Consider the following 12,753-nt stretch of genomic DNA (forward strand, 5'->3'; position numbering starts at 1 on the left):
AAAGTTTTTATTTTTTTTAAGGAGCACTTTTTTTTTGTGCAAACATGTGAGTGGACAGCATTAACTAGTTATCATGAAAAGTATCTTAGAAAATCCCATCGGTCAGAAATCAAAACTAATATCTCAAAAACTTTCTTGAGACATAGCACTTGCTTATGTATTCCCCTGCCTTTTAATTCTATTCAACAAGTTGATTTAGAAACAGTGTTCACATTTGTGGAAGGCAAACTCAACCAAAAGAATTCAAGGACAACTACATAAGACTAGAGAAAGGCAGAGTATAAAAAAAAAGAATGTAAACATTAGAACTGTGACCCAATTAGCAGGATCTGAAAAATTCTTGTTCTCCCCATCCAGTCTTCCTGGACTCCAAGTGTACTTTGGCAATGAGAGCTGAAAAAGGGGATGAATAGCAGGAATCTAAGATCACTATAGCCCCAAGGAACAGCACTTCTGGGTGTTTAAAGACTCCACAGTTCTGAGAGAGGATCAGCATCTTACACCAAGGCTCCTTTTAGATTTGGACAGAAAATACAATCATTTAACTTGGATTCTCTGATCCATAAAGTAATTTTCTCAGAGTGTTAGAAGTTTATTTTATGGCAACTAAAAATCAGTAGTGCCTTTCAGAAGTGCAAATACCTAGCTAGTTAACTTTAAGGGTACTTAAACATTTACCAAAGATGTTCCTAGGCACTTAGAGTCTTCCCCCATGCATGTCTGCAAGTTCTAACAGTGCTGAAAATACAGCCATTTAACACATGCTCAAGTTTCAAAATCATAATTAAATCTAGCTTTTTGTTATCTCTCTGAACTGACCTCATCCAGGAAAAATATTTTTAGGGCATATCCGCTAAGTTATATTTCCTGTAAAATAAATCATATGATGAAGGCTGCACTATCATACACTTAACTCATCTAGTTTGGAAATTTGTGTCTGTATTTCCAAATATTTCAAAGAGAGACCAAACTCCCCTAACATCCATTATGTTATAGGCTGTATTACAGGACCCATGCAATACTATAGGCTGTATGGGGTTTTGCTGGGATGGGGTTTATTCTCCATAGTAGCCTACATGGAGCAATAATTCAATGTGTGGCTGAAACACTGTTGATAATACATCAGCATTTTGGTTATTGCTGAGGAGAGCTTACACAGCATCAAGGCTTTTTTCTCCTTTCAATTTTACCCTTCCCGTCCCAGTAGCACGTTGGCTGGGGGTGGACACAGGGTTTGGAGGAGACATAGCCACGAGACATGACCCCACATGACCAAAGGAATGGTGTTTTGCAGTAAACGCTCAGGGAAAGGAGGCAAGGGAGAACATTCATGGTTATGGTATTTGTCTTCCCAAATAACTGCTACAGCTGATGAAGCCTTGCTTTCACTGCTAAACATCTGCCCACTAATGGGAAGCAGTGAATGAATTTCTTATTTTGCTTTAACCGGAACATGCAACATTTGCTTTCCCTATTTAACTCATTATCTTCTGCTTTTATCTCTCCTATCTTCCTCCTGACCCACAGCAGAGAGAAGTGAGAAGGCTGTTTGGCTACTGGCCAGAGTCAATCCACTATATGCTGTCACTAAATATGTATTGGGAAGGATCCCTGGAACAGGAGGGGATGCACACAGAAGCAAACATGGATCTAGCCCAGTGACTACAGCATCACCCTTGCAGAGGCAATATAAAATGAAACCATACTAAATTAAACTGCATTACTCCTGAGAGCAAGAAAGAAAACACAGGTCTCCCAGCCCATTCCCTCAAATATTAGTTTGGAGGAAGAAGTAATTTGTTCATGGCTTGTTTTTGTGTCTCATTTTAGAGAATGTTCAAGCATACAAATCATGAGCAGAAGGAAATGCCTATTGGTAAAGCAGAGACCCCAGGTTCTGTGGGGCACTACAGTAGCCTGGGCTCAGCAGACAGGTCAATGTGAAGTGCTTCTTAGTGACTAGTGTTAAATAAGCCACTCTGTGGTGACGCTGCTGTGTCCCATTTATAAGAGAAATAACTCATCCTAGGCTAGGAAGAGCAAGGTGACTAACTCAGAGTTGTCTATTTCTACAGCATGCACCTTCTGTTTATTTATCCAGTTCACATCATGTGTTGGAGACTGAAACAGCCCACAGGCTCTTCTCAGCCTACTGTCAACATTTCTCTTGAATGTGTTTGGTCATTTGTTCTTTGTTATTTAAGAGAAAGGAACTCTAGTACAAAAGTGGCATAAAAGTGTGTAAGTATTGATAGGATGTGTTAAGGGATCAAATCACATTGACTGAGCATCTTGTCACCAGTGTAATTGCATCTGTATTTAGGAATTCTAACACCGTAGCTGCAGAGAATCCCGGGCACAGGTCCAGTGCTGAAAATGAGAACCAGGGCTCACAGTGTCCCTTCTGGAAGACTAGAGAACACTAAGTATAAAATGTCTCATCAAAATACGGGAGAAAAGCCAGACAGACCTATTGAAAGTGAGACCATAGCAGATGGTTTTGATGTTAGGATGGAAAACTGAGACAGAAATGATAGGAAGTCTTTTAAAAAAGCTGCATGCAAATGAACAGAGAAATTCTATTTAACTTTTTCACCCTTCCCAACAGTTCATATTCCCATCAAGGGACTTAATTCTCTTCTGCTCTAGAGCACTGTCATTCTTCTAAATTGCTCTTGGCTGTGATCTTTACCTGTGCTGTGCACAATAATTTCTAAGTTTTATGAATTGTCAGTAACAAACTGGCTAGGACAACCCCTATTAAACTTCCTTATCAACAGCCTTCTGAAAGACAGAACCCTGCAACATGATTGGTGTAGGTAGATAAATAATTAGGCTTGTGCATTGGTATCATAAGAAACAGATGTGGACAAAACAGGACAGATGAGAGACATTAATTAGGAGCTACAAAGAGAGAACTAAAATGATGCAAGGGGAAAGATTAGGTACTGGCTGGCTAGCTTTGTGCTACTTGTTTTTCTTTCCTCCAATCATTTAAGCCTGTTACTCTCTTTGTGATGTGTTCGCTTTGTGTTTTTCTATGCCCTTTATCTTCAACTATAGTTGATTTTACAGTCTAAACAACAATGATATCAAATGCTTGGAGAAAATATGGATTTTTAAAAAATCTAATAAAAATATGCATTTATTTTAGGATAATCTGTTTCCTAGAAGTCATAAAAAAGAAGAGACATTAACAGGAAAATATTAAGTCAATTAGTTAGAGCTGTTATTTATCATAAGCAATTTCCATTTACAAAAGAAGGACAGAAAGACAAATGAAGGGATATTGCACCCTTTTAAGATACACTGTGCATCCAGGTATCTTTCTATTATGCTAGCAGGGTGTGCATGGCTGTAAAAGGAAATACTCATGTCACTGGTAAGCCTTAATAAAAGAGTTTTTCTTTTTTCAAAGAAAGGCTAGTTTTAGTAAACATAAGCTACAAATTGTGCATATATAATATGCTATGATTCACCTGAGTGCAGTGGCCATTCTCTATTTTCTTAGAAAAGAATTTACTGTGTAACTTAAAATAATTATTAATTGCCAGATTTGTTTCTAAGGTAACTTCTATGCAATACCAAACAGAATTTCTGTGTGAAAATAAACAATTCTACATATTTATAAAAAACCTCTTAATACTTACATAAGGGATTGTGTCCAAAGTGTCTGTGTTGACAATTATAGGGGCAGGGCTTGCCTGGAAGGAGAAAAAAAAGAGAAAATAAATTTAAAGACCTGAAATTCATTAATATTGAAATACCCATAATTATACATTAAGTTAAATGTCCAAAAGCCCATTTTCCCATTGAATTCAAATCATACAACACTACATAACTGTGGCTACTGCTCAGTCAAGGATGAAGGAAATAGATTCTCAGCCTCCAAACCACAGCTCACTGTGGCTTTTCTTTTTAGTTTCTCCAGGCTTTGGACCACATCCTGAATATGTATCATCCAGTTGTTAATTTTTTTTTTGGTAGCAATGTAAGAAACCTGATGTATTCAACTCAGTTAGGGGATATTGAGATTGAGGGTTTCAGCTTCCTTACCTGACAAATCCACCTTTTGTGTTTGAACCAAGATGATTAACTGATCTTTACAGAGGGGAAACATGTAATGCTTACATTACTTAGCAGTATTGCATAGGTATATGTATAAGCACATATATGGTGACATTTATGTCATATGTGTATAATTGGTATAGTTCATATACACTCAGATTGAAATACAGACCAGTTTAAAAAGACCTGAGCATCTGCAAAGCTGCCCAACCTGATCTTTAATTTCTTGATGAAGCTCATATCCAGGCTAGTTTCCAGCCACCTGAACCTCTTGCTCTTCCCATTCTGGCATTCAGTGGTACTGACCCAATGCCAAGCTCTGTGACCCAGCATAAACCTAGCTCAGACTCTGGAGAAAACCACGGAGTTGTGAGAACGCATAAGCCACAGGCAAGCACCGTCAGTAAAATGTCAAACTGAGGCAGGACTGCTGAGATGGGATTGTTAACAAATCAAGGACTCAGAAGGAGAAACGTGTAGTCAGTGTAGTACAAAAAGTGATGGAAGGCACCCTTTCTCATGCCTACTTGGGCAGCAAAGACTCTTCAGTCACTGTAGTGGGCTGATGAAAATACTAATGCTTAGCACAGTAGCTCACTAGTTCTATTCATCTGCACTGTGTATTTGTCACTGAATGACTGCACTTTAAACTCATACAGACTGCAGGGTCTCTTTGTGCATGGTAGGCATGAACTCAGCACTGCTGAAAACACTGATCCTATTTCTGTCAGCAAATATTTACTGTGGGATTTCAAACCTTTGGTTGTTACCAACCCAAATTAGGAATGTGACATTACTGCAATAATTCAAATAATATGATAATAACACAGTTCGAAGTTTTTTCTTTTCCTAGTTTTTGTGCAGTCATTCAAGGATAATTCTGTGTTCAAAGAAATTTTATGTTACTGGACAAAGGCAACTGCTGATTAATGCCATAATTTCCATACAACTGTGTAAGCTGTGAATTAACATTAAATGCATACAACTTGGTATGTCTGCATTTCATGGCATGGGCCAGTGTCATGGTAAGGTATTATTTGATATTAAAATGCTTAGTATCTGAAAAGATATTATACACTTGTTATTCTCATTGTGTCCCAAAGCACTGGACACACTGAAGTAACAGTTAAAAGCTGAAGGCCATGTGATTATAATACTTTTAGCTTTAGGCATATAGAATATGCCTATGGTTGCATAATCATTGAAGGTAAAACAAATTGTTTCCTTTTAAAAATAACACTAATATTTAGCTCAATACACTTAAAAAAGTGCTACCTTTGCTACAGGAAGAATAAGCTTGGCAATTTTTTACAGTATTGATTTTATCTCCTTTTTATTTTTACCTACTGTGTTGGTCTATTACCAACTATAAAAAAATTGCAATTTTCAGAACAAAAGCATCTTTCCACTTATGATTTAAAAACCAGTATATACTAAAATAACAAACATCTTTCAGAAGTCATTTTGCAAAGCATTCACTCTTTAACCTCTTCAAGAACAAAGCCTTTTATCTGTATCCGATTTTCCTGAAATAAAGCTAAAGAAATCAGAAACAAATGTGGGAACACTTGGGACTGGACAGAGTATTCCTGGTGCAGTGTGGCAAGGGGATGAGATGTCCCTCACCCTGCTGCCCAGGCTGGTAGTGCAGTCCAGTTTCCCATTCCCCCTCACTGCTACAATGGCTGATTCACATGGAACTTGATCTCCTCTCTACAAAGCTGCAGCTTAGCCAGACTGTGCCTGGTTGGGACTGCTCCATGTTTTATTCTGTCATGGGGAACTCCTGTATGTTTTCACTGAACTTTGTAATGTTCCTCTCAGCACATTTCTCCTTCTCCTATATTCCTCTAAAGAGCTGGAACAGTCCAGTGTATCATCTGCTCTTCCCAGTCTGGTGGTGCCTCAAACCCTTCTGACAATGCCTTCCATATAATCATTATGGTTATTAATGAAGATATTAAACAGCATTAGCACCTCTGTCAACTCTGTATGAGCACCACAAGTAACTGAACTCTGAACTGCTGACCACTGCTCTTTGGGTCTGCTGCTCTAGCCAGTGTCCCACTCATCTTCTAGTAAACCCATCCATTTAGTGTCTCTCTCATTTGGCTATGAAAGAGAATTTGTGCTGAAAACCTTGCTAAAATCCAGGCAAATGACATCTACTCATCTTCCCTCATCCACAGAGCTAGCATATTTCTCATCACAGAAAGATGTTAGGTTGACAAGGTAAAATCCAAACATTTGTAAATTGACCTCCTTCCTTTTAATCACCTCCCTCTCTCCTTCATAAACCTTGACAAAATGTTCTGGAGGCCCAGACCATGGACACTCACCACCATGCTTCCATTTGTTAGCTACCTACCTAATCCTGAACCCTGGGTTATCACTTGGTCCATCACCCCTTCCACAGGAAAAGTCTGAGCATTGAAAGCTGCTCCTTTGAATGACATGATTCTTTCTAGACTGGCCCTGCTACAGAGCCTGTAAAGAATTAGTTTTCAGGCCAGTGTATCACTAAGGGTTCATTTCAACACTGTGCTTACTGTGTTCTTTACCGATTGGAAAGACTGTACTAAACTATCAAACTGATGATTTTCTGATGATTCATCCTCTTCAGACAGATGGGCATGAAAAAATTCAGAGCACAATAGTTTCAGATAGATATAGTGACTACAAGCACTCACTCACAACTAGTATCATCAGGGCATTCACCTTCTCTGTTCCTCCTGTTCATATCTGGGTATGTGATTCTGTGTGGTGTGTGTATGTGTGTGAGACACGACTTTTTGTTAAAACTTATAACATTTTGGGTTTTTTTCTTGGGGGGACAGGTATTTGTTTTGTTGGGTTTTTAATAAGAAGTATGATTTAACAGAAACATTTTGCTCCCATCTCTCTGCTATATGGCAATTTGAAGAACACTAGCCTCCTGAGCTGCGAAATTGCATTAAAGTGCAGGAAATGGAGATTATTTCATTAGCTGGGCCCTGTTTATAGCTCATGCTTTCAAGTAGGAGATTTCAATCATGCAAAGTTGAGAAGACAGTTTCCAATCACTGGAGAGAGCCCTAAATATAGCGCTAGCCATGGAGTAGTCAACAGAATCAAAACAGTAACCACAGTGAAGTTACTGAAAGAGATTAGTATCAACAAGGAGTTAAAGATTTTACTTTCCAGAATGATGTGTCTGTATCTATGAAAACGTGACTTGAAAACATGTCACACTGGTTCACCAAATTCTCAAAAAAGATACTCAGGTATCTCTGTACTTCTAATGGAGAACATTGACAAATCTATGAACCAGGATTCATCAACAGTACTTCCAACTGTGCATGAATTAATAAAGGCACGCAGAAATATGTCCAGATTCTCTTGAGAACCTCTGCCTAGAGTGTCTTTGAGATAGCACTGCCTCTTATCTCTCAATCTGTATACCCACACAAATCTATACTGTCTTTATCTAGGCTTCAGACTGGCTGAGAAGAAATAGCTTTCTCAAAGATAACAACTTTATTCCTAACTCTGTGCTTTGGCCTCCCTCCACCATCTTGACCAAGACACTGAATTACATTTTACCAAGTAGCTTTTCCCAGATGCAAAATAAAACCAAACCAATCACCAGAATTTTGATTACTACTGAGTGCAGTGAATTGAGTAATCCTGTTTTCCCCATTCCTCACTTACTTTCCTCTCCATCCCAATCCCTACCTATACATTAAGTATTATCTAAGCTGACAATGTACTGTGCAGTCAGACTTACAGCTCCTGCTCCCTGCATGAACCTTCCTTCTACCCTTGACTGGAAGCACTGCTTTCAGCTGAGCCACCTCTGTGCTTTGAAAAAAAGCATCACACTGACAGCTGCAGTGAAAGACTGGCATAGCTGAGACAAAACTTGAATAGCTTTGTGAAAAAAAAATAGAAATGGAAGATTTTTTTTTATTCTTCTTCGTGAAGGACTTGAGCATAAAACACTTTGCTTCCACAAATATATACAAGATTGTTCTGCTTGCTTTTCTGCCAAAAGCACAACTTAGAAGCAAGACAGAGTAAAAGCACTTGAAGCCAGTACAAACAGGACAAAAAGGCACATGGTCTAGTTCATGAACAATTACTCTGCTGCCAAATTCTCTACAAGTATATGACATGACTCATACCTCAGACAAGGTGAACTTTCCCTCTACCATGAGTGCTAGCATTATCCTGGTTGACTGGTTTTAATCATACTACTCACAGTTTTAGAGACATTCCATAACATACTGGGTTGCTTTCTCCAGCATTCATAAGTCCTTGTTTTAACTGTTCCAACTATGCAGGACTATATTCAGCACCAGACCACAAAATCACAAACATAGTTATGTGGCCACTACTTTATAAATCATAAGCACAGCACATTACTTCTTAACAAGAAGCCACAACCAAGTATGTCATCATTTTGAAACTGCCCACCTATGCTTATTTCTAGCTGCAACTTCAATTTCATACATCAATAAGATGGTAATGACCTCTATGACCAAGCCCAACCAATAATCCAGCACTGCCAGGACCACCCCTAAACCATGTCCCTAAGCATCCGACATAAGGGGTTTTTGAACATTTCCAGGTACAGTGATTCCACCGCTTTCCTGGCAGCCTGTTCCAAGGCTTGATCACCCTTTCAGCAAAGACCTTTTTCTTAATATCCAATCTCAACCTCCTCTTATGCAACTTGAGGCTTGTTAAGCAATCACAATCCTTATCTACATTATTATATGTAATTAGACTCAACATAAGGTGGTGGTGAAACTGAGAGTAATACAAGAGCATACATATTACCATTTTAAAAGTAGGTTGAGTTGTCAGTGACATATTTCCATCTTGTGCAGACAATGAACTCTGGACTGTATATCACAGTTAAAGGCTCGTCTTTCCAGGCAGCAGGCCCTAAACTCTGAAACAATCCCTGGAATATACATTTGCAGTTTTGTATTATGCCAAACGTTAGCATTTTGTGTCTTAACACAAAGTAGAGCAGTCCCTACATGGGTACATGAATAGGGCATGCTGCATATCTCAGACACACAGTGTAAGACTGCTTAAGGCCTTAAGAAAGTGATAATGAATTAGTTTAAGTTCCTGTTTTCAGGAGTTTCATAATTGCAAGAAATAGATTTACATTTACACACAATGGCAGGAAAGATTAAATGACAATTTAGATGTCAAAACAGTAATTCTCTGGCATGCTATGAGGCCTCAAGATCACAGAACACACAGCACCTTTTGTCATATTTACCACTGAATTACAAACTGAAAGACTAAAAGATAAAAAGTCATTTCACTGCTATTAATCAGAAAATGTAAAAGACAGAGAACCTCTTTGAACATCTAAAGAATGACTTAGCAGCAAACAATCCTACCTCTGCTCTGAAACATAAAACAGAAGTCAAAAGCAACTTTGATGGCAAGCTGCAACTTCCATAAAAGAAGAAAAATGCCTCAAGAAATCCTCAAGACCACTCCCTTTGTATAAAATGCAGCCTCATATAAAACCATTTAGTTTAAATGTAAATTGCACTTTTCAAAGGAGGTGGCCTTATTTGCAGACTTGGAGTTTTACATTGTTTTTACTTAATCTGTAGGAATAATTTCCTATTAAAATTATATTAATTGGCATTATTAAAAAAAAAAACAACCAAACCCATACATAAAGAAAATTCAATATTTCTGTGTGGATTCAGAGGCTATCAGAGGCACTGAGAAGAAAGCACCTACTTTACAGCTGTTGAAGTTCCCCCTGTAATGATCTTACCTGTTAGCAGGTTGAAATAACAATGATTAATGTAAGAGATAATTTTTTTTCCCAATATAAGATCTAATGAAGGGCATAGAAATATCAGTGGGAAAAGGTCACTGGCCACTGGAACAGGCTCCTCAGGGAAGTGGTCACAGCACCCAGCCTGGCAGAGTTCAATAAGGATTTGGACAATGCTCTCAGGCACATGGTGCGACTCTTGGGGATGGTCTGTGCAGGGCCAGGAGTTGCACTTGATGATCCTTGTGGGTCCTTTCCAATACAGGATAGTCTGTGATTCTGTGCTAATACACATGAATGCACACAGACTCAAAACAGACCAGAAGAAAAGCATGCATCCAGATTTTAGGCATCCTATTTGACCTAGCTGTGTGCCTTTTTTTTTTTTTTTCCCAACCGCAGTGTGCACAAACATAGAACTCCTTCCAGAGAGAGGAAAAAAAATCAAAACAAAACTGCAGCTATTTCTTTCATGGAATCTTAGAATCATTTATGTTGGAAAATAGCTCTAAGGTCACAGAGTCCAAATGTTGACCCAGCACTGCCAAACCCACCACTAAACCATGTCCATAGTGCCATATCTACAAACACTGCAACACTTTCTCCAAAAGCTGAGCAGGGCCAGAGGAAAAACAAATTCATGTGTGATCCCAATACAAACAATGGAGGGGCTGGATCTGGACTGCACTTGCAACCTAATTATGGTATCTGCTCATATTTGGCTTTTCCTCCTTTCTTTCCAAAGACAAGGCTGCCTTACCAACCATATGGCTTTTTATTTTTAACATCATGGTACACTAAGCTTACAAAGCAGTTACCCAGGGTCTTATTCTGTTACCTTTTTATATCATTAAATACCTGAATTTGAGTGTACCATTTCTGCATGGGGTTATACAAACCCTCATCAAAACCACAGAAACAAATGGACTAAAAATTGTAATGCAGATGAAGAGAAAAAAAAAAAAAAAAAAAAACCAAAAAAAAAAAACCCAATGGGCTAAAAATTGTAATGCAGATGAAGAGAACAAAAAAAAAAAAAAGAGAATGCAAAACTAAATGTGAATCAGGGAGTTACTTTAACAAAATTCAGTAACTGTTAAAGAGGTTTATCAGAACATGAATGTTAAAGAATGAAACACCTGCTTTCAGGTTAATATGTTACATTCAGCACTGTAAACAGGAGCTCAGCAAGAAAGGAATCAGTGCCAAAGAGCAGTGCCTTGCTTCTGCTTAGCAAGGGCAGAAGTCATCAAGGCTTACTGGTGTCAGAGTTAAAACTCTCCATAGAGATAAAAGAATAAGATATACAAAAGTTTTAGAGTTCTGGAAGGTTCTAATAGCACAAATAGCAAAATCACCAACAATCTGCTTTTGGCACTGAAGTGGCCGTGAGGAGAGCTGGGAATTACTGTGGTCCATATAATGCACCAAATTAGCTCACTGATTCTGGCTAAGTATGTATAGAGGCAAAGCTATTTTGCCAAATGCTTTCACTTATTGTATAAATATATATACATTTAAGTATACAGGAAGAACTTAAAGAAACAAACTTGATTTTGAATATCTGCAATAAACTGCAAATTCAACTTGCTCTGTGCTGGAACAAAGAATGTTTTGATTTTTATGTCAGTGGAAGTAAACTTCTACCCTAACGTCCTCTGGAAAAATTTTAATTGATGTCCCAGAGTGCCCCTTTATGTCCCAGAATCTCTAAGTGATTAATAAAATTAACTAAATAATTCCAAATATATCACTTGCCCGACAGCTTGTTTCAAACCCTAAATCACTGCAGGACCACTGCACTCAGTACATCAGTTTAAAAGATAAACATCCATGTGTGAAGTGCAGCTATCCAGGGCTCAGGGGGAATCAGCTCTTTTACGTGGTTTAACTTCGTGTGGCATAAAATGCATTTCTCAATGGAGATGCTCTGTTACACAAATTACAGCTATTTGCTACTTTACTATAGGGCTTGCCAACTGTTTTTAAATCTCAGTTTTCTTGCCGATGTCCTTCTGCTTGAGAACCTGAGTGCTCTGTGGGTGGCTTGCAGGACAGCACATGCCAGAACGGCCAGATTTTCCATAATTTTACAGGTTGTAGCACCCAGCAGGAACATCACCAGCTGCCCATCTTAGCCAGGGCTCTCCTTGTGAACCTTTGTAAGGCCATCAGGTTGTTCCTGATTAAAGAAGATGGTCCCTTTTGAATGATGCAATCTTCATCTAGGACAGAGAGTGGAAATATGCAAATGACATTTTCTTTTTGTTCTTAGAACCAATTTCTCTCATAGTTTAAAAAAATTTGCACAGAGAAGAAAAATCAGTCCAATTTGTAGACTTTACAACTTGCTATTCCTCACCCTGCTACATTCAAGTGTCTGGTTTAAGGAGCATATCCTAGTGAAGCGTGAATCTTGCATCTCTTCTGCCTGCCTTCTGCTCCCTACTGGATGGAAAAAGCAAGAGAGCAGGCAACTGCAAGGGAAGCTTCTGTGAGGAGAAGCCAGGGCTGTCCTACACTGGGCACAGGTGGTTCCAGCCAGTGTCACACCAGACCCACCACTGGGGCCAGAGAAATGAGTAATATGGAAGAAAAGGGTGAGGAAAAAGGAGCAGCAAAGAGAAACAAGCATGTCCTGACCCCGGCCCCAACCCAATGTGTGAGGCGCCCCAAGTCCCTCGCTCCCCCAAAGGCACTGAGAGGGACCTGAAGTGATGGCTAGAGGAGGGGAGGTGTCTGGAGTGAAAATGAGCCTCAACACAAGGTGTTTTCCCTTAGTGTGAGTTTGTCATCTTTGTTTCTCAATATCCAATTAAATAATTATGTAAACTGACAAGAAAGTTAAATTCCCCAAGTTAAATCTGCTTTGCCTTCAAAATACCAAT

The 12,753-nt window shown here is 38.8% G+C and overlaps 1 protein-coding gene across 28 annotated transcripts in view; it reads right to left on the minus strand.

Moving 5' to 3' along the window:
* Positions 1-12,753, minus strand: part of DLG2 (discs large MAGUK scaffold protein 2) — a 982,417-nt gene that overhangs the window by 386,157 nt on the left and 583,507 nt on the right. For all 28 annotated transcript variants that reach the window (XM_039718578.1, XM_039718592.1, XM_039718586.1 and 25 more), the window contains one exon: positions 3,651-3,704. In XM_039718578.1, coding sequence (XP_039574512.1) covers positions 3,651-3,704 — 54 coding nt within the window. The remainder of the gene's footprint in view (positions 1-3,650; positions 3,705-12,753) is intronic.

This window comes from Passer montanus, unplaced genomic scaffold, assembly GCF_014805655.1.
Source record: "Passer montanus isolate IOZ18808 unplaced genomic scaffold, ASM1480565v1 scaffold4, whole genome shotgun sequence".
Lineage (NCBI taxonomy): Eukaryota > Metazoa > Chordata > Aves > Passeriformes > Passeridae > Passer > Passer montanus.